Consider the following 21,144-nt stretch of genomic DNA (forward strand, 5'->3'; position numbering starts at 1 on the left):
AGCGTGGGCTTGCTCCTGCCTCACTCTTCCTGGTCACCCACCTACCCCCAAATTTATCAGCTCAACTGAACGGCCGTAGTTTCTGCACTGCAAATGTAGAGCTTCTCAAGGATTTTTTTACGCTCTGTGATGTTAGTCTTGCATACCCCGAGATCAGCGAAGCAACATCTCATCCGCCTTCACCTCAAGGACCCTGCGCTATGACCTTCTCAAATTTGCCAGCTTTAACAGCATGGCACCTTCATCTTCATGGTTCTTCAGGATTTCGCGACGTTCAAGCTTCAGATATGCTTCGCTATCGCCCTTCGCTCGAGTTCAGTCCTACATCTATACCTCCGCAAATCACTCCGCTTGTGCCGTACAAACCGCAAGACCATCCAATCGCTCAGCAACCTTCAAACTATGACAGAAAAGACTACGCTGTCGCTCAGAGTAACCTAAGTGTCTCTGAGCTACAGAGTCGCTTGCGGTCACTGTTAGACTTTGCGCGATGGGCGAACAATCGAGAGCGAGCTTCTGTGACGCTGGGCAGCTTTCTGCGGCAGGTGCAAGAACAACGAGCTGAACTGGAAACAAAAATGGAGGACCAGACATCAGTTAGTAGAATCGAAGTGTTTGTGAATCAATCAAGTTACTGACTCTGTAGACTGCTGTAATGAGCTTCCTGGAATGCTTACTTCATCTAGTGCCGAACACGCCAGATCAACCATGTGCCACGAGAGACGATTTCTATGAAAGCCCGGACCCCTTTTTGGACGTAAAAGGGGCACGCAGCGCCGTTCTAGAAGACCAGACGGCACGCAAAGATAAGGCGCCGGAATCTCTTCAAGTGACACGGCGACACGAACGACCATCATCGACTACATCTGTGGACACGCCATTCTTGACAACATCTCAGCAACTTGCCGTGGGAACAAATGAGAATACTATTGGAAGAGATCAAAAGACAGCAAAGACATGGTCAGAGCAAGAGATCATCGGACTTCTCAACGAACCTACTCAGCAACATCCCCTCACAGCCTACAGGGTATCTCATGTTTCAACGGGCACCAAACGCATTTCCCTCCAGATTCAAATATCGGCTTTTATCAATTCGTCTGGTGCCATTTCTTTCGATCATGCAAAAGGTCTACAGAAGGAGATGCAAGCCGGTATCGAGACGTTGGCGTTGACCGTCAAAGAGGGAGAATGCTACAGCGCCGAGATATTGCTACATCCCATCTTAACAAACTCTACATTCCTACAGACCGATCAAAAGAAAAACATCTTCTCTAAAGCGCAAGACGGAAGCTCTGAGGATTGGCAGACGCAGACCGTCGACTATGAGATGATGGGTCTGTCCGCGGATGCAGTAAAGGTGAACCTGCCTGCCTCGATGCATACGTCTTCAGCAATGACAGGATCACACCATATTACCACGCTTCATGAAGGTTGTGTCTCCTACGATTACTTCAAAGCGGCGGCGAATGCCCCAGTGGCTGCCAATAGGGAATTTGAGATGCAAGCATATGAGCAAAATGTAGGCCCAAACAACACAAACAAGACTCCGCTAAAGGTAGTGGTCGACAAGATATCGAACACTCGAGCAGATGTATGCAATATTCCGATCAAAGGAAAAGGGCCGCAGCTGATGGCGCGTAAGAAAAGAACATCTGTTGAACCTGGTACAGATCACTTTCTCAGTCTGTTGGAGCTGATTAGGAAGAAGTAAAGTGCAGTGACGATGATTGGAGTGTTTGAGATAGACATCTCGAGACATACCGATAATCTGAGGCTGACGTACAGAATTCACCCATGCCTATGTACGTTCGCGGCTCACAAGTTTAATGCTTAGGAATACTCAAAACTGGTGTTAAGGTGGCAAATAGGCAGAAGAATCTAGAGCAAGAAACGCGATCTTCACGAGACACAGCATGCGAAAAGTGACAATGATGATGAGTTGTGAAATTATCGAACAAAAGTTAAGGGATAATAGTGCGACAGTGTCAGTCAGTAGCGACTGGTGAAGTAAATTTTTCCGATCAGATCAGCCGAGACTATCCTACTACCGTGAAAAGAAGGCACGCAGCCTCACGCTCGTGACAGATATTATTCGTGATTTAGAAGCAACCCACTCTGAATTGACTTGAGGAACTAGTGCTATTGTTGATCCATGCTTAAGACTTCTTCCCACGGAGCGTCTGCAATTAGGTGAGTCTCCTCAACAAGCAAAGCTTTCAATCTTTTTGCCATTGCGTAGTGATCTTCTCATTGAGGTTGAGCCTTGGCAACGTTCGTGAGCCGCTTGAACCTGTTCGTGGGGTGGATGCGTTGCTTTCAAAAACAAATCAAACGCGGGTGGAGCACTGCAGGAGCAGGGAATCTGACTGACTATGCTCATTTCCACAGCGGTTCGATGAGCTACTGTGGCAGCTCCCAGAAGTTTCAAGACAAATCAGCCGCCATATCACACAGCACTGCTACTAGACAGCGAGTGTCGTGTCTCGAACCTTCCGGGGCAATCACGACGGTTGTTGGAAGAACGCATTGTGTTAGTCTGCCATCCCACAACTCACAAGACCTGAGTTCCGTGAACAGACATTGGGTACTGAGGGTGTGACCCCTTCAAGGAATCCACAGGTGTGGGAGCCAGCAGCTATATTTGTAGTCGTGTAGACATCCAGACTTCCACCCCTAGCAAAGCAAACGGAAAGCAAACCTCTATGACGTTGCAGCGCGACGGCCGCCCTTGAGAGTTAGCCATGTGAAAAGGGAGACAACGCGAAGCGATGGAAATTGTCCGGAGATGTACATCGCAGCATCTGGCGGCGAGAGTATCCACCTCCGGCGAGCATTCCTGTTGGTCAAAGCGAGATTCACCAAGATGGTGGATCGCGAAGGTGAAATGTTAGCCACATGGGAATTTTGACTCCGGCAAAGCAACGTAAAGCCACACTGCCATCTCAACTTTAAGAAAGCAAGTATGCTGGGTTCATTCGGGTACCTCCTTGGCCTTTGCATGGATAAAGACGTGGTATAGACGGGTTTGACGCTCCGAGTCAGAACAATCGAACAACGTAAACATCATCTTCGTTTATAAGTGGACAACGAGAATAAAGGAGTCGGCAGTCTTTCTCTTTCACCTGCCAGAATCCGGTGCTCACCGCAAACAGGGAAGAAGGAACACTCCCTTGCCTTGCGATTAGCCATCCAAACCGTTGCATGGAACGGCTTAGCATCTACTCGCCCTTTCCCGATTCGAACGGTATGCGAGGCTGAGTAGGCTGCCGCTGAGGAACGCCTCGGAAAAGGGCCGCATTCATTCGCCGGTTCTCGACCCAAGGTACCAGGGCTCCTAGAAATGCGAGTTACACCATAAGCTGCTCCTGCAGGATGATCAGCTGAATGACGCTTTTACAGTGTTTCCGTGGCAGGCAGGATTCCCCTAGCGCTCAGTGATTCTCATAGGCTGGGTCAACAACCAGACTGGGCACTACTCACGCCTTGTCTGTTAGGCCACGCGTCTAACTACCAGTTCCAGATGAAAACTTGTCGAAGAAGTTTTGTGTCCAGCCATGTGGACATGGCATAGTTGGTGGTGGAGAAGGCAGAAGTCGAGATTGCAACTAACCTACCCAAGCATGGATTAGAATCAGAATACAGAACAATGCAGGCAACGACCACATGCGACAACCATGATGAAACAGGAGCTTTCAATTGAACGAACTAACATACAGCCGCGCCAGCTCTAATTTGCAACTCCCACTAGTTCGAGGTCCGCGACAAGACTGCCCTTCTAGCGCTGCGCGGAAGTCCACCCGAAGGAGTTATACTTGTTGCAGCTCTGGCGCGACGTTAGACGAAGCCGGGCCGAAACGGTGACCCCACGTTCAGAGCTCACACAGGCAAGATGTATGTTGATTGGTCACGGCCACGTTAACCGGTAGGGCAGATCTTGACGAGCACGGTCAGTCATGTCGGCCAACTGAGGCCCTTGTTTGATTGATTTGCTGTGCTGCCTCGAATTCCAGGCTTGGACATAAGCAAATGCTCAGTAAGTGAGAAAAAGAGCCTTGCTTAGCCACACATACCGTTGCGGACACGATGTCCCAGACCAATTGCAAGGCAACAAGGTTCCGGCTGCAGGGCCCCAGCATGGAACTCCCATACCCTTGCTCACAATCATGTTGCAAAATGGCCGATTCTCCACTGTACACAGGACGAGCGTTACTTACGTGCTACCTGTCAGTGATGTTGCGTCACGCTCAGCAGCCAACAGGGAGCGCTTTGGTTGGAAGCTTTCTGGAGCCGAGTCGCGCAGGATGTTGATATAAGTACGCTTCGCTTTTAGTTCAACCCTTCTCCAGGTGGCCAGGCCGGACTTATTCCAGCTGCGGGCGGCCTAAACTAAGTTCGCTCCTTCCCACAATCTTGGAACCATTGGGACACGCCCAGATTTTGGAGATAATTATCAAACGGTCCACCCCACACCCCTCTCCCACCTGTCAGTCACTCCACACCTCCATTTTATGTCGGTGGCAATCCTAGCGACGGAAGCGTTGAGCGATCAATATCAACCTTTTGAGCCGGACTTCAACATGCACAGTACATCGGATTGCTGGGCGCCCGCTCCGTGGGGGAAAGATGCACCTATGACAACGACAGGCTACATGGACTTCGTTGTGGCCAATCCACGACCTTCTGACAGACAATCTACGTTCCAATCAAGCTTCGAACAGACCAACTTAACAAATCGTGGTCTGAACAGCAGGATCGCTTCTAAATACTCATTCAAAGACCTCGACACACAGTCCAGCATCAATACGACTCTTGCTGTGTCGACTGCAGCTCTATGCCCATCGTCTGCCGATACGATTGCGTACGATTCCAGAACAGTATCGCACACAGACACACGCTTCAATTCGGACCACGCGTCACCCAGCTCCAACTGCAGATTCTCGCTCGACAATCAGCTGCGGCATGCTGGCTCGCCTAAATATACAATGTTTACTGATGACACGAATCCTCTATCGTCAAAACGCCGCTGTGACAGCCCGCAATCCAACTTCGTAACACACTCATCGACAACGCCACAATCACAAGTTGGACGGAGAAGGGGCTCAGAATACGTAGAACCTGGTTCCGCACGAGCTGTCTACTTGGAGAAGAATCGAAAGGCTGCAAGCAAATGCAGAAGCAAACAAAAACGGCAGGAGGAAGACCTGGTGGAGGCAGCACGGGACGCGGAGCGGCGGAACAAACTACTCAAAGCCGAGGTGGAGATGCTCAAGAATAGCATGCGAGACTTGATGCAGCTTGTTGGTCAGCATACGCAATGTCCTGATACTCGGTTAAAATTATACCTGCAGCGCCAAGCAGATCGATTAGCAATTAGAGGCCAACGTAACAATTTCTTCTCTTCCTTGTCAGCGAGTTTGGACTCCGGCATGGGCTCAATTGACAAGGTGTTATCACCAGAGGGAGAGTGAAGGCAATAATACGAAGAGGAGCCATACCTAGGTACTTCAGTTTTGCTTTGCGCTGAATCATCAGCAACTTCAGCAATGAGCCCAGATTCCGCCACGAACGGTTCCCAATACGTTTGACGATAAAAAGTTCCCCTAATTGGCACGATCGGTCGCGATGAAAACACATGCTGATAGTACCTCGAAAGAAGTACTGCGACGTAGAGTCGGGTTGAGAGACGAAGCTGATAGAAACCGAGGTTGGAGGATGATGGCGGACGGATAACGATACTCTCCTGGCTACTATCATATTTCTACAACATCGAAGACTCGTGCAGTCTTGGACACTTTCGACCGAGCATTGAGCGTAGGCGCAGCGAGAGAGCGGGATTACACATAGCGATACCTTTGTAAAAACATACTGAATTCAAACGTAAAGCAGCGCAAGGCTCTCGTGAACAGCTTTGAAAGACTTTCGGTGACGATGAGCATCTTTTGGGCGATTGTATTGCTACTTGAAATCTGAATGCCTACTGTGCAGCGTCTGTAGTACGATATCAGGCTATAGATGTTTTCATGGTTCACCCGCCAGTCTACCCACGGTTGATGAGGCGGATATTTTTGCCGAGTTGACTCTTTGAATGTCGCAGTCGTGATCAAGGGCTGACTTCTCTCCCCGAAATCTTATGTGTCACCTTTGCTTCAGATCTCTATATATCTCTTTCTCGTTTTCCATTGTGCTAGTTTTGCAAATTTATGCAAGTCTATACCATCACAACTCACTTGTTCGCTATGGCGATGCATATAGGGCTGCTGTCAGAGAGAGCACTACATTGTTGGGATCAGCGCACAAAATCACTCTTGTGTCGCATTTAACCTAGGAAGCTATTAGAACCACAAACTACAAATCCAGATGACGCACGTTCCGGATTACATCTTGCCTTGGTATGTAGTGTCTGAACTGTACGTACGCCCGGTTCAATCTCACTGGGGCTACAATCCGTGACAGTGTCATTGCGGATACAGCACTATCATGAACCAACGTCAACGACTCAGTTTCACACAGCGTCAGCCGGTGCCACAAAATTTCCGAGACACGACATGGTACAGTCGAGTTGGAAATTTTGAACTGACCCAGAATTAAAACTTGATTTTGCGGGCAAGGACATTGTCGCGTCACAGACATCAAGTAGTGTGATCGGCAGAACAAATCTCGGCGCGATCTCCACTACGGCACCAATTCAAATGTGATCCGCCTGCAGTATGACGGACAATGTGATTTCGAACTACGGGGTCTCCACCGAACAGTTGGTTGGTTGCACATTCTCGGCTTTTGCTGGTCGGCTAGGGCAACATCTGGTTGCCCTGCAGGACGCTGGGAGGAAGTCAACCATCGGATCGATCCACTCAGACAATCTTACAAAGCTTACCCCGCTTGAGCCATGGGAATCTCTCAAAACAACTGAGTTTGCCTAGGTAAAACGACTCAGTGACGGCACAGCGGTATCGGTACGACATTGTCTATTCTACTAGGAAAGACATTCGACTTCCCTGGAAGATTTGACGAATAGAGACCCACACCCTTACAAATTACAACCCTTCTGCTGCCAGAGATGTTCTGCATGCCATGATTCTCAATGCTTTTTTTTACATGCCCCATAACGAACATTTTTGTGAGCCACATTTGCCGGATAAGCGAGTATCGCTCACCATCGACCATAAGGATGACTTGGCCGAGGATGATGTAAATCCAGGCGGCGAATAGCGCGGGTGCGACTAGACTGAGGAGGAATTGCATAATGAACGGCTCAAGGGCCGAAATTTCGTTCTTCAAAAGTATTCGGCCTGTCAGACAATGTTAGTAAGCTCTGATGCTCCGGGCGGGGATCCGTTTATGTACCAACGAAGCCAACAGTCTCAACTATCAGATAACATCATTGTATGCTTATCGTTCAAGTGAATATCGATAGACTCACAAATTCCGGCAGCAACCAATGGTATGAAGCACCACATTTTCTTCCGGATGACCTGGCAGATATAAAGGATAGTCGCAATAGCAAAGAGTATGACAAAGATGATAGCAGCAACCAAAGACGGGTGATATCGTTACGGAACCCAGGCGTTAGGGTGATCGAGAGAAGGGCGAGGCATATTCTCAGCTATTTTGACTGTCGTGATACTATTGGATGTAAGAACCCCCAAAGTCGTGCGCGTAGCTCGACAGACAGTCGTGGGGCTGGGAGATGGCGTATTCAACACTCAGACAACGTAGGGCAATGTCCATGCCATATAGCAAGCATTGTCGTTCCTTCGATCATGACCTGTGACTGTATAGCGTATATCTTAGGCATTTGTGCTTTTAGACGGCTGGTTGCGGGCTGATTGCAGGGAGGTTGAGCCCGTGCACCAGTGATAGCACAGTCGTAAAGCGTATACACGTCTTGACGAAGATATGGCGTCCCACTCGTGTACGGAATGTCGAAGAGTACTTTTCGCTTCAGTCAGGCATTCCTTCTTGCATCGTTTAACACGATAAATTGCCCCAATCATGACATCTAAGACTCGATCTTGGCCGAATCGTATTATTTCTTGCCACTGCTATTTGTTGTGTAGTCTTTGCAAAGATCTGAACCCTATCGAGGCCTTATCAAAGCGCTGTGCCTGGAGAATCTTAGTAAGTACAAATCCGTCGTCGAACGGAGCCACTGTAGACTGCAGCTTTTCTCCTGCTCATCGGACAATGAAAACTGCGCAGACCTGTATCGGGGACCTTCAGTATATCAAGACAGATACATTTGGTTGGCTAGACTTGATAGCCGTGAGAATGGCTCGAGTCGGCTTCGCAATTTCGACACTCACAATACAATCTAGAAGCGTGTGGTTAGGATTGTACTCTCAAGGTCCGGTGTTGGGGTGATCGAAGGAGACCGGTGTAGAGACAATGCTCCAGGTTCGTGAATTTATGATCCGTCGAGGCCAGTCTATCCACTTTAGCAGCTCTGGTGTTGCTGAAAGTAGCTGTTCGCAGGCTGTAAGAAGCCACTGTGGCCAATTTCCAACCCACCAGACCGGACGACTTTGAGCCAGCAGGGCAGCAAAGTAAACAACTATAACACAAGCGACCGGATTATGAGCCGAGACCAGGTTCATGAAGTGCTCCTGCAGTTGCGCAGCCCAACTGAGTATGAGAGAGTACTCATCGCTTCGCACGGAAATATGTCGGAGCCGCACTGAAGTTGTATGGAGTTGGTCAGTTTCCGTCAAGCACGCCTCTCTGTCTCGCGTGTTGAGTAGGTATCCAGTCAACTCCTCCAGGGCGAGAATCTCTGGGGTCGTATCATCCTTGCCGCGTGCATCGAGACTCTCTAAATCGTCGCCTTCAGCCAAGTCAACTATGTGGGAAAACACAGTAGTGTCTTTGATCTGTAGCCAGAAAGGCATGACGACTATCTTAATACCGGCGAGCAGCCGGAAGCAATGGTGTATACCATCTATTGGATCTTCCGGCTTTTCCAGCTGTGCAGAGCCGAGATTGTATGTGAACAAGACTGTGGATGTCATGAACATAGGAACAGCCCTTTCAATGATGGGTGCTTCGAGGTGCTTTCTGTAGACAGCCAGTCCACGGCAGATGTGCGAATCGGCTTGCAGGAGAAGACTTTGTCGATCTGCACCGGGTACAGTGTGGGCCTTGTGCACAGCAGAAAGAGCTAGGTAGCCGTGGAGAAGAAAGGGATGCTCGAAAGCAATCTCAGTGCATTCATCACGCCAAATTGTATCTTCCTTGTAGGAAATCTCATAAGGCCGCAACGATTGATAGCAATTTGACATCCAATGGTGCAACAAACGAAGGTCCGGTATCGATAGATCAGCATCGCCCGGCTCATGATTGTCAGGACTGGGCACGGGTCGCTGTTCCAAAGTCAAAGGTGACGCATGATTGCTAACGTTTGACTGCGGGGAGGACGCCGAGTATTGGTTCTGTATGACCGGCCAGTTGCAATGGATATCGAGTCTAACACAGTTCCCGCATCGTGGACGAGCCTCATCGCACTAAATAGCCAGTCAGCAAAACAACAATAACAACAGGTTCGTGAGCTGACATCGACAGGCGCTGTCTCAGCGCGCTTTGAGACATGTCAAGAGTTTGCGGATTTGTTGTGGTCTAATTAGCTGGAGCCTACCTTTGTATGACGTTGCTTACACTGGAAGCATCCTCTCCGACTTTTGGTATGTGATTTGCGTTTTGCGACACGGTTTTCTGTTTCGGTCATGCTGGTATTGCATCTGGCCCGAGACATACAGTGTGCGACGAAATCGATGCAGATGGAAGAGGAATGCACGATGCGGCGGGAAATGCCAAGTTAGTCAGCGGCGCTAGCTGTACCTGGAAAGAGTTTCGGACGAATCCATACGCGATCGGCGTTGGACCTTGGAACGTCTCGTTTTCGTTTAGAGAACTCTTCGATTGATTAGATGCTCTCATATTGGCAAATCCTCCTTTCGATTTCTACGTGTCACGAAGCATAAGCCCTCCAGTGCTCTGTGTTGAGCCGAGTGTACCGAACTTGTGGTTGGCTGTGCTGAAAGGCCCACATCTGTCTCCAGGGTGGTTGTTCTGGTCGACCCTATTGCATCTCCACCCAGGCTCTTAGGAACAGTTAGACGTTGAATACAGATGGCTTAGCACTGTCATACTAGTGACCCCTTGTGTCTATCAAGCTCCTTTAATGCGTCCTTTGAGCGTCTACAGGTCCTTTCAGTTCCAACTTCTCATCTCATGATTCGCGTCTGCATTCCGCCATCCTACGTTCTCTTTGCTCAATTTCTCGAGCGCACTTAACTTTTTGGATCCGCTAGTTGACTGTGGCGCATCTACTGTCGATATCGGTGATGGTTTCCTCTGTTGGGCTGCAAACCGCTTATCCAAAGCGGCCTGTTGTTTTGCGCGCATCTTATCCATGTCAGTCCCGTACACGTGGAAACTTCAATTGTACCGGCACTTTACCTCTGCTTGAGCCTGCGCTCGCTCCTCAGGGCTCACATAAGGCTCTGGCGATATCGTGCGTGGTTGAGACTGATTGGCACCCATTGTTAGAAAAGAGGGGGTTTGTCCAATTCTGAATTGAATGGGTATCTGAGGAACCCTGCTTGCGAAGAACGATAACTTTGTTACCATATGAAGTGTGCGGTGTGCGTTGGTTCTTGCAGCTAGGTTTTCAAAGTTCAGTCAGGCATATATCAAAGTATCATCATAAGGCCACCAACATGGTCCATGCACTAGGCACCAACACTACTGAAAGGGCAGATGAGTAGTAAATTTGATAGTTCGGATAGTATGAATTGCAACATAGCTGAAGCCTGGACTAAAGAACGCTACATCAGATGTTTCCAGTTATCAGATAATGAAGCCATCCCCGCTATCATGCACACACAACTTCCGTTCGGTGCATATTTTGTGCGACATCCTCAAGTTTTATACTTGTGGCTGAGCAGCATCCACCTTCATCTGTGGCAATATACCGAGTCTCTCCATCTCTTGAAACATCTCAAAAATACTCTCAAGTGTGTCGACAAATCCGCAGAAGCCGTATCGCTTAGACTTATTCGTTGATGCGGTTCCGAAAGCTAAGTACGCAAAATCTCCCATGAAGAAATCCTTCAGATCGCCGTCCCACGGGTTCTTGGTCAGCTGTCCATTCGATTTGGACATGATCTCTTCCCACGCTTTCTTTTTCGATGGATCGGCCGCCCACTGTGCGAGCGTGAAGCTGTTTCTGATGACCAAGGGCGGTCCATAGCCCAGAGGACAATCCTCGGCGCCTGCCATGGTCGTTGTTTGAAGTTTTTTCTCATCGAGTTCGGGGCCTTGAACCTCGGAGACCCCATACCAGCGTGCTAACTCGTGGAAGAAGCGGTCCCAACTAAGGAGACCGCCGTCTTGAGCATTGAATGACTGGTTTGCACACTTCTCTTCCAGTACCACCCACTCGCTCAAATACCCTGTCAACCTGGCAGTAGAATGGCTGGCTTCAAATTGCCATGATTGGAAGTCAGCTCCAAACCTCAGTGGCTCGCCCTTTAGTGCCTGGATGGCAGCGTAGACGCCAAAACTGAAAAATGTGTTCATGGATGCATGTTCGGTCGCACCGATAACTGCGAAGGGGCGGATCATGTTCCAGTCCGTTTCGGGATGCTCGTTACAAAAGGTGCGGAGCATGTCTTCTTGGGGGTAGTAGAAATTCGGAGCGAGATGCCTCGGTTGAGGGTCAGACTCGACAATCGATGTGCGCACTCGACCAATGTGCACACCGTAGTTCTTCCCGCCAGTCTGCAAAAGTATGCGCTTCGGTCTGATACCAGCAATTGGTAGGGAGCCAAGGAAGTTCTTAAATGGTGGCACGTTGACCTGGACAAGCTCCTCCGCCGTTTTAGGATCCATCGCCGAATGTCCGCTCTGGGGTGGCAAGTACGCGTAGTAGAAGACGTATTCAGCCATGACATTAGCGTCACGAAAAGCCTGAGCGATATCATGCGCAGGAGATGTCATGTCGACGGAGACATGCTTGATGCGAGACCGTTGCTCTTCGGTGAGCAGGGAAAGCAGCTTCTTCGATAATGGACTGCGTGACACTGCATAAACTCTGGACCAGCGGCGAGGGGAGTCTAGCAACGCCCTGATCGTGTGGAATCCTGATATGCCAGTCGCACCGAGCACCAAGGCTCTCAGGTCTTTCAACGAGGGGTCAAAGGTGGGGAGGTTGCGATAAATGCCAGACTGGCGGAGTGGATATTGTGAGGAGCTCATAGCATCAGACGGGAGTGAAAGTAAGTCTGCAACAATGCTTGGTTGACAGTAGTTGACAGTGGTCAACCTCGCTACTTATACTTAGGACGACATACAACATCACGTGATAGCCTGGCAGCATTGGCGTGAGTGAAAGACTTGTCTCACTCGAAATCATATCGGGGCCTGGAGAGAAGTTAAGAAAATATAGAATCGACTGGTGTTGAGAAACTGATGGTCCACAAATTGCGCTAACAGGGCTAATGATGTCAGGCCCAGGCAGATGCGTCGTGCTAATGCACGATTTCGATCCTCCCGAAACCCTAACCCTGTTATGTCTCTCCGGATCATCACGACAAGCACAGTCTCGAACATCTGTCCCAATGTCTCGTGATTGGGACGATTTTTGCTTAACCGCCGGTAGTCTTGCCTTTCGCTAATGATTAGAGGCTCGGTCGAGTGTTCACGGATGCGGCTCGCAGCTCTCGGTCTCCGGCTTGTGATATATGAACACTAATTCCAAGCTGTTTTTGCTCGTGCATATCTCTCTTCAATCATGCAGACTAGGTCCGCTCGTTCAGGCGTTGCTAACGCCGCAAAGGGTGGCATTACGAAGTCTCGAAAGATGGCGGTCCCACGACGACGTAGCGCAGTGATCAGTACTAATGCTGCTGTCAGCAGCACCAATAAGTCAAAGACTGGCTCGATATCAATCACGAAAGGCAACCCGAGTAGCGTTTCACCGACTATTAAGACGACCACCGGCGACACGAAATACAAAACATGGTTCAAACATGCTCATTTCTCGCCCTTCCCAAACTTCGAAAGTCCAACTGAGGAGCAGTGTCGCCGAACACACGAAATTCTGGAGCAGATGCACGGCGATACCGTGCGCAAAAACTTTGCAGAAATGTCTAACCCGGAGCAACACTACCCTCATGTTATGGACGCTCTGGTGGTCGCACAGCTCAGCCAAGCCACAGCCTGGTCTAATGCACAACGCGCCATGAGGAACATGGCCAACGTATACGGGTCGACTTTTGCTTATCAAAAAATTCTCGATGGCGGGGTTGAGAAGCTCCAGGACGCCCTCAGACCTGGCGGCATGCAGAACCGAAAAGCTAAGATGTTGACGAAGCTGTTACTTGACGTTAAGGAACGACATGGAAATTGGGATCTTGACTTCTTGTTCAAGCTCAGCAACGAAGACGCCATGAAAGAGGTTCTGCAGTACCATGGTATAGGGCCCAAGTCTGCTTTCTGCTTGCTGAGCATCTGTTTGCAGAGGCAGAGCTTCGCTGTCGACACACACATCTACCGGATTACGGGTCTGTGGGGCTGGAGGCCAAAAAATGCCAGTCGGGAGAAGGCGCAGAGTCATTTGGACGCGAAGATCCCTTCCGAGCTTAAGTTTGCTCTGCATTACTTATTCATCGTGCATGGCAGGGAGTGCCCGGTATGTCGCGGCAACGGGAATGTGTTAGCAGAGTGTGAATTCGAGCGGCTGTACAGCAAGAGAGCTTGAAGGTTCTATCATGGTACTAAAATGTCCTTTCTATGCGCGGACACCGTAGAGGTATATGGATCATTCATGAAAAGAGTGTTTTGGAAGTCAAACTGCGCCGAGGACCATTGTGATGTACAGAGTGATACGCATGATCTGCGAAGGCGCTGCGTGCCGTTGCGATTCCAAACATGTACGAAGCAGAGTTTGCATCTGTTATAATACCGAGGCCTAAACTCGCTACATTTAAGTCGTCTTGGTTCTTGAACCGAACAAACACAGTTACGACCTTATCTCGACGTTCCTCCAGAAAACGTGACACGTCCACATTGTAGCTCCCGCGGCTGTGTCTCCGTTGACATCCAGGATAGTACCTTCTCCTACGTTCTTGGGTTTCAGAGTCTTGATGCTAACTTTCGGGTCCTGGCTATAGACTCGCAGACCCAAAATGTAGACTGTATCCCAAGCTTTTTGCTTATGGTCTACTAGAGACTAAGGCTGCTGGCCAGTATCTCAAGCTGGCTGGTCTCGGCACAAGTGGAGGGCTGAAGGCCTTGCACGGGCCGCCGGCCTTGATAGGACACAGCTGTGCAGTTCGAGCCCCTCGATACATGTTTGTTCTGTGTCTTTGCTATCATCAGACGAAATTTTGTCGTCAACATTGAGCTTTGCCGTCTTGATCAGCAGCTCGGCTATCCCGGTGGTGTTTGCACACTTCGTCTCCTCAGCTCCGAACGATATCTCCCCGTTCTCACTAACAGTCGTAGCAGGCTGAGCACCTACAGAAGCACTCATATTCCCCTTGGACTTGACTGTTTCTGCATTACCATTCTGTTTCCCCATTTCCTAGTGTTCTTTCTTGTTTTCCTCGGGTTTGTTTTTTTTGTCTTCTTCTGTCCTTCCTCTGTGAACTCAACAAGACCTTTGGCATTGGCGATGTCGTAATTCAAACTCATTTGCCTCAGCTTCTGCAGGTTTCGCTCGGCGACCTTAGTCACCACTTCGTGCACATCTGGAGCATTCCAGTTACGTTTTGCTTCAATCTTGGGCAGGACTTCATAAACGCCAGGTTCAAGCAAAACATCAGCCGAGATGCTGCGATTGCCAAACCAAGCACCACACGCACGTGAAATGTAGTCGCCAGCCTCTGTACCTTTCTCTTGCAGTATGTAGTGCAGGTCGAACATGTACTTCCCGGCAAGACCCCGAAAATATCGCTCATCGAGCTTTTCAGGGCAGCGTCTACAGTAAGGATTATATGGGTCTCACCTTACCTGACAAAGCTGGAACACAGTCAATACCTTTCTTTTGATCTCTACGGAGGATTTCGTTAAGATACCCGGTGACCCATGCCACCGACAAACTGGTCCAATTCTGCACAACAGTCTATGCTGAATCGAAGAATCGCGTGCGTTCGAGCAGATCAAATCGCCTGAGGAAGTCTTCGCACGACATCCAGAAAAGACTATTGTCGCCAAAATTATGCTTTAGCTTTTCCAACCAATACAGAGTCCATTTACTTGAGCCCTCTGACCATGACCCGGCCCACTCACCCATTGCGGCAATAGCCCGTTTATCCCAAGGGTTCCTTATCCCGTCAGTAAAGCTTAGTGAGCAGGCAGAAATCGTCTACAAACCTGATAAGAACCAGCTGGTGATTGCTTGTATTGTCTTCGCTAGATGCATCAACAGCATTGATGATCGAGTATGCACGATTAAAAGCCAGTCCCCGTCTAGCATCAGAACCACCCCCGTAATATCCCAGCGACGACGCGGAGAAGAGAAGATTCGTGTTGACTTGTTTCAGTTCTTTCCACAAACATTCCTTATCTAGAACGCGGGCTGTCAGAATCTTGCTTGTGACCCCTTCTGTCAGATCTTCGACAGCTTCACATGATACGCCACCGGAGATTGTATCGTAATCGCCATTTATCTTAGCGTATGCTTCGTCAAGTAGAGGCAGCCAGGTCTCATTCTCGTGGGCGCAGGAAGCAAAGTATAGTGCTTCCGATCCAGTTTGGTGGGTTCTCTTGTACATCGTTTCCTTAATACTAGTTGGATCATAGATGGCGCCACGTGCGTCGAAATCGCTCTTGGTGATGAACATGTTGTCATCAACTACATTCCATATCCATTCACCATCTCTGTAGAATGCGAAGCCATACACGCCGCACCGTTCATTTTGCGCCACGCATGCTCTTTTGATCAGACTCTGGTTGCTACAGATCGTTGCTAACACGGCAATGAACCATCAATCACCATTGGCACCCTGTACGACATCGCTACTTGTAAATCATTGATCTTGAACTTGGGGTTGTCGAAGATCGAGTCGACACGATGTATAGCTCCCAGTCCATCGATTGGAACATCGACTCGAGAGTTCAAAATCATATTGGCAGTACTGTTCAACAAGAAAGGTACGACGTCTTGACGTAGTACCTTGACCTGGATGATGGTGTCTAGAGCATACCCCAGACGTGTTGGGCTGACTGTCGGTGGATGGTGACGCTGGGTCTGAATCTTCGTACCATTGCATCAACCCGTTGAGACAGTTGTCAGACCTTACTTCAAAGTCGAGCTCCGGGTCGGTGAACTTCTCGTTCGTTCTTTCGCATTCTCGGACAATGCGTTCGATCCGAGCTCGGCAATCCTGAGCTGCAGCCTCGTAGGGTTCTGCCGCATTCTTCCCTTTCACAAGTCCCGACTTGCGTTGGGGCGGAAGCAGGTTTGCATACAGCGATGGCGGGAGAATTTTTGGTTACTTTCCCGTGCCTTTTAGCGATCAGTCGTTGATGATTTGTTGATGACCATCGTTGGTGTCATTGCTGTTGTGTATTGAGCTCCTAATACTGACCACCTTCTCAAGGTTGACCCTTGTTGACAATCAAAAATATTTGACGGTTACAAGCAGAATTTTTAGGTTAAATGAAAGACCGTGGAGAGGCCGTAAAGGCTGTTTTACAAACCCAAATAAATGAAGAGAGGGGAGGCAGAAACAAAGCTGTCGTTTAGCGTGCTGTCAACTATATCTGCAGGTGAGATGAGGGCCAAAAGTCTCGATCCTCGGGATTGACTGTCTGAGCCGTGTACCGGTATGGCTGTAAAAGTCGTCCCGTTAGTGACAAGTACATCATCAACACTGCTTGTGGCTTCGGACAGGAGCTGCCTCGTTGCCTGATGCTTTCGTGCCTATAAACGAGTGCAGACGCAGGCGATGATAGCGCACATGTCAGGTCAGCGCATGTACGAACATGGTCTCAGAGCTGCAGGCGCATCATCCCATTTTGGCGCGAAGCGTTCAGGCTGACTATGCAGCGTTCAATGTACGGTAACTGAACTGTAATGGAATAAGTGGGCAGACGCTGCACTTGAACGACAGAGATCTCTCGGTTCGTGCGCCTGCTCTGTGGGGTCGTTGGGCGAGAGGGACTGACGGTTGCAGGAACCTTACTCGTCGGCAAGATATCTCCATATGCTGATCAGACTATAGCTCAGTGAGAACTGTTCTCTTTTTCTCTATACTAAATGGAGACAAACTCAATTTCCCTGTCGTCGCGCAGAATCTTTTACCGGCCGTCATCCCAGTCCTGCACCCTGCTTAGAGGCGGCATTGCTGCCTTTCAGCTCCATGACCCGTGGCACCAGCAGAAGACTGGATCCTACCGTTTCGCTGGCGGCAGATTCCGAGAAGCTACCGGCTCGCTCTTCCTACCCTTCTAGCCTCCGCATCACTGTTCGCTGCCACCTTATGGATGCAGTGGAGCGTCCTCTACTCGAGCCGTATCGCGTACGTGCTCGGCCGTGAGCAAAACACTGTGTGTTGTGACGGAAGCAGATTGAGCGGTGTTGACGCAACGTCGCGGCGTAGGCTGCAGCACATCTTATCGTCGAGTTACAATCGGAGTCTGTGCGCAATCGATGCGGATATCGTTGCCGGCTGGCACTAGGAAAGAAAGGTGATTGCTAGGGGCTCCCGTTTATGAACGCAATAAGTCGTACTCGGATGTTCAGCGACCCACGTCGACATCTGGTCTGACGACTTTTAGTACGTTCAAACGGAGGATCCCTTGTTCGATTGGCTAGGTACAATGTTAAGGTCCTCCCAAGGATATGATACGGGCTAGATCACAAGTTAGGTGCAGTGGTTTGTCTGGGTTGATGTGAACTGCTCTCTATTCAGCTGCCAAGATCGGCCTCCGTGGGTGCATGAAGCGGCCATCCCACTACAGATGTGATATTTGTACAAGAGACTACCGCTGCTAATCAGGAGAGAGTATAAGGTGGGTACCAGATGAGCTTGAGATACGGGAGAGAAAGAGAACATTAGACGAAAGATTCAGGCCATCCCTTGGTCTAAAACGGGAGGACTGGAGAACAATGATACAAGAAGAAAACCCAACCAGTAATGCTCAGACCGAGGACCCATACGCCAGGATAGATAGGAAAGAGCTCATGAATCGTTGAGCTGTCGCAAGAAGCCCGTGTCTAGACTGAAACAATTCAGTGTAGACGCCCTTTGCTTTTATGCCATCGCAAATAACGCCTGGTAACAGTGACCAGCCATTTCGAGATTGCCGCCCTTGGATCAGAGGGCCGCCAGATGTTGAACCGCCGAAACGCCGTGCTAAACCGATAGAGCCGAGATATAGATGTTGCCTTACGAGGAAGGAGTTGAAAAAAGGAAATCCGTTGAATGACGTGGAGTGTAACATGAGTCGCCGATGAGAAAAGCGAGGCCGGGCGTGATCGATCCAGGTAATCGGTTCAGATCCTAGTTGGTCGATCCCCCTGCGCGCGCTTGTTGGTCTGTACCCACCGAGTCAGCAGCACGAACTTGCATCTGTCAAAGGATCTATTCCTGAAACGCCGCCCGCGTCTGTATCGTGTCTCAGGCCACTGCAGTCTTGCATTGGCAGGCTGAAAGAGAGAAGGAAAGAGAGAAGGAAAGCGTGAAGGGCATCGCAGGCTTACCTATGCTTTTGAAGCGCATGCCTGGCATGTTTTCAGCTTGCAGCTTGAGCACTCGTAAATCAAAGAGTGGGGCCCTGAGTGGCACATGTTGCAGTTCCATACGACGACGGTTGTGTCAGATTTGACAACCTTGAAAGAATGTTGGCAGTTTACTGAGGCAGCCATTGCGAGGTGGTGAGGTCGATCCGAGCGAATGTGGTGAGATTGGTGACGAGAGTCAAAGCTGCATTGACTTAGTAAAAGGCGGTTGGGGTACCAACGAGATACATATGTACTCCAAGGATACGGAATATTTACTTGAATGCTTTGGGTAGAGAGAGCGTCCGAGATGGGCGTGGGATGCGCGGAAGGCCAGGGGCGTTCGAGGGTCCTGTTCGCCGTGGCTTTGAAAAGCAAGCAAATGCTGCAGAGGAAACAGAACTAGACGGTGAAGTGTGCTGATGAAGAGGACACTGCTTGCTGCTAAGCTGAAGACGCTAACTGCGCGGATCTGGGTCCGTCTTATACTGACCCCAAGATGTTCGCAAACCATGTTGAACTAAGTTGGAGCTTGCCAGATCTGATACCATGTCCACCGGTTTGTGGTAGTGTACAACAAGAAGAAGCGTGCAGCCGTCTTGCGGTCTTGCTGCCCTAGACTGCAAAGCTCAAAAGCGGATGGCTGCCAGACAGATGTAGCAATAGATACACCAAAGGTTGCACAGCGAGGCCGAATGAGAGGTGCCTCTGCTACTCCCCCAATATGAGGCTCTCGAAGGGAACGGCGTGGTGGAGCTGGTCAAACGCGGGCTGGCTGTTCCGCAGCCGCGGCTATGGTAGCATTTCTAGGTTGTGCATCCTTGTTGCAGGGCGCATTGCGATGCGAATATTCCGAGATGATTCGAGGCGTAGCGCTGCCGAGTCTATGTGTCACACAAACCGTGCTGCATGCGTCCTGTCGCGAACGATGGCACTCGCTGCGACTTCCCTGAACGAGGGACGGGGCCCTGGTTCCTGCTGCTTCTTGCTTTGCACTTGCGAAAAGAGGCTACTGTCAATCGGGCTTAGCGCGAACTGGGGTCGGCAGATTTAGGTTCACGTCAGCTGCTTTTTCTGTCGCTCTATCCCGTCACGTCGCCAGACGCGAATCCCTCACGCTGCTTCTTCCTTACGGGGCCCCACTGCTTTTGCAAGAGAAGAAGAAAAGCAACTACGCGTAGATTGCACCATCGGCTGCTTGTTCCAGGCAATGGTGGAGCTGGTCAGGAACTGTCCGCGGTAGAGGCGGTCAGTCGGCTCGTACACAACGCTGCCGAAAACGTCGTCATGCATACGCCTCCAATCACCTTGCCTTCTCCACCTTCTTGCTTGTCTTCTTTGCTTCTTCCTGAAACCTTCCCTGGCCAGGTTTTCGGTCGCTCGTCAAACGGGTCTCCGTGCGAAGCTGCCAATTCGCTGAAGGCAACGGCGTGTAATGGGCGTGGCTTGTTACCGTTCCCGTTGTAAGATCTCTACGCTCATGGTCACAAAGACGTGTACGACACAGATCCCTGTTGCGCTGTCCACCTTCCCTTCTCAGGTACTTCAGTTCCTGTCGCCTATGGCTCTTTCTGGAAGACGCGCAGCTAGTCACTGCAGATGAGAGGATTCGTTCCCGCCTCCTGCACGATAGCTCCCCTCTACCTGGTTCAGCTCCTCGGCGAATGGTGTCACGCAGCCTCATCTCATGAAACGCCTCTGGCGTCGTGCACTGGCGCCGAGAATCTGCCTTGAGCCACTTAGCGGACCGACTTGTAGCCTCATACAAACGCATGTTGTCACCAAACAGGCAAGGCTTCCTTGGCCGGTATTCAGAAGGCTGGCGGCAGATCCACTGTCTGTCTTCCTGGCGGTACTCGCTCCTGGATCATCACCCTGACCTGCCGGCCCGCCCTGCGACCCTCTCTATGAAGCGAGGAACGGACGGTCAAATAAGCAGAGTCACGTTCAGCGGAACGTTTGCCAACCAACGCCCGGTGCGCTTTATCGACGGGCTATTTCAGTTATCTTGAAGTGAGTTTCAGGAGAAGCTCGGGCTGTTAGCATCTTCACAGACCGTAGAAGCCTTCCAGGGCAAGTAGCCCTTTGGTGCTCTCTCATGCTAAGCCATTATCTGTGCCTACTCTTTGCTGTCGCTAGCTGCATCTGCTACTTTGCAACACTGTTGTTTAACAGCGGATTCCCTGTCGAGGAGCACTATCCGCACGTTATCAGCTTTCGGACTGCGACAAAGCCTCAAATCGTGATTATTCTTCACAAGCCTTGGTTGCGGAAAGACAGTCTGACCAGCTTCACAATCCCACCACCATATCTGTGCTCAAGTATTGGTCGTGGTTCTGGCCGGACCACCATGGTGAAGTCGAGGATAAGATCATTCTCGAGGGTCTGTTCACAGATCCTCGCTTCAACTTTCCTTGTTA

General features: G+C 50.0%; 6 protein-coding genes across 6 annotated transcripts; 2 read left to right on the forward strand and 4 right to left on the reverse strand.

The window, feature by feature from the left end:
* Positions 1-4,508: 4,508 nt before the first annotated feature.
* Positions 4,509-5,468, forward strand: EKO05_0000843 (uncharacterized protein; the record flags this gene model as incomplete). Its single annotated transcript, XM_038944820.1, has 1 exon — positions 4,509-5,468. One exon carries the CDS (start codon positions 4,509-4,511, stop codon positions 5,466-5,468), a length of 960 nt encoding a protein of 319 aa, XP_038803388.1.
* Positions 5,469-8,339: 2,871 nt separating this feature from the next.
* On the reverse strand, positions 8,340-9,745 carry EKO05_0000844 (uncharacterized protein; the record flags this gene model as incomplete). The annotated part of the gene is made up of 2 exons (XM_059635511.1): positions 8,340-9,497; positions 9,629-9,745. The coding sequence occupies 2 exons, from the start codon at positions 9,743-9,745 to the stop codon at positions 8,340-8,342; spliced, it is 1,275 nt and encodes a 424-aa protein (XP_059491494.1).
* Positions 9,746-10,203: 458 nt separating this feature from the next.
* EKO05_0000845 (uncharacterized protein) lies at positions 10,204-10,536 on the reverse strand (the record flags this gene model as incomplete). The annotated part of the gene is made up of 2 exons (XM_038936705.2): positions 10,204-10,398; positions 10,453-10,536. 2 exons carry the CDS (start codon positions 10,534-10,536, stop codon positions 10,204-10,206), a joined length of 279 nt encoding a protein of 92 aa, XP_038803389.2.
* A 384-nt stretch (positions 10,537-10,920) lies between these two features.
* Positions 10,921-12,252, reverse strand: EKO05_0000846 (uncharacterized protein; the record flags this gene model as incomplete). The annotated part of the gene is made up of 1 exon (XM_038944821.1): positions 10,921-12,252. The coding sequence occupies one exon, from the start codon at positions 12,250-12,252 to the stop codon at positions 10,921-10,923; it is 1,332 nt and encodes a 443-aa protein (XP_038803390.1).
* Positions 12,253-12,787: 535 nt separating this feature from the next.
* Positions 12,788-13,756, forward strand: EKO05_0000847 (DNA-(apurinic or apyrimidinic site) lyase; the record flags this gene model as incomplete). The annotated part of the gene is made up of 1 exon (XM_038944822.1): positions 12,788-13,756. One exon carries the CDS (start codon positions 12,788-12,790, stop codon positions 13,754-13,756), a length of 969 nt encoding a protein of 322 aa, XP_038803391.1.
* Positions 13,757-18,706: 4,950 nt separating this feature from the next.
* EKO05_0000848 (uncharacterized protein) lies at positions 18,707-19,238 on the reverse strand (the record flags this gene model as incomplete). Its single annotated transcript, XM_059635512.1, has 3 exons — positions 18,707-18,929; positions 19,004-19,158; positions 19,218-19,238. The coding sequence occupies 3 exons, from the start codon at positions 19,236-19,238 to the stop codon at positions 18,707-18,709; spliced, it is 399 nt and encodes a 132-aa protein (XP_059491495.1).
* Positions 19,239-21,144: the final 1,906 nt, after the last annotated feature.

Source organism: Ascochyta rabiei, chromosome 1 (genome assembly GCF_004011695.2).
Source record: "Ascochyta rabiei chromosome 1, complete sequence".
Classification (NCBI taxonomy): Eukaryota; Fungi; Ascomycota; class Dothideomycetes; order Pleosporales; family Didymellaceae; genus Ascochyta; species Ascochyta rabiei.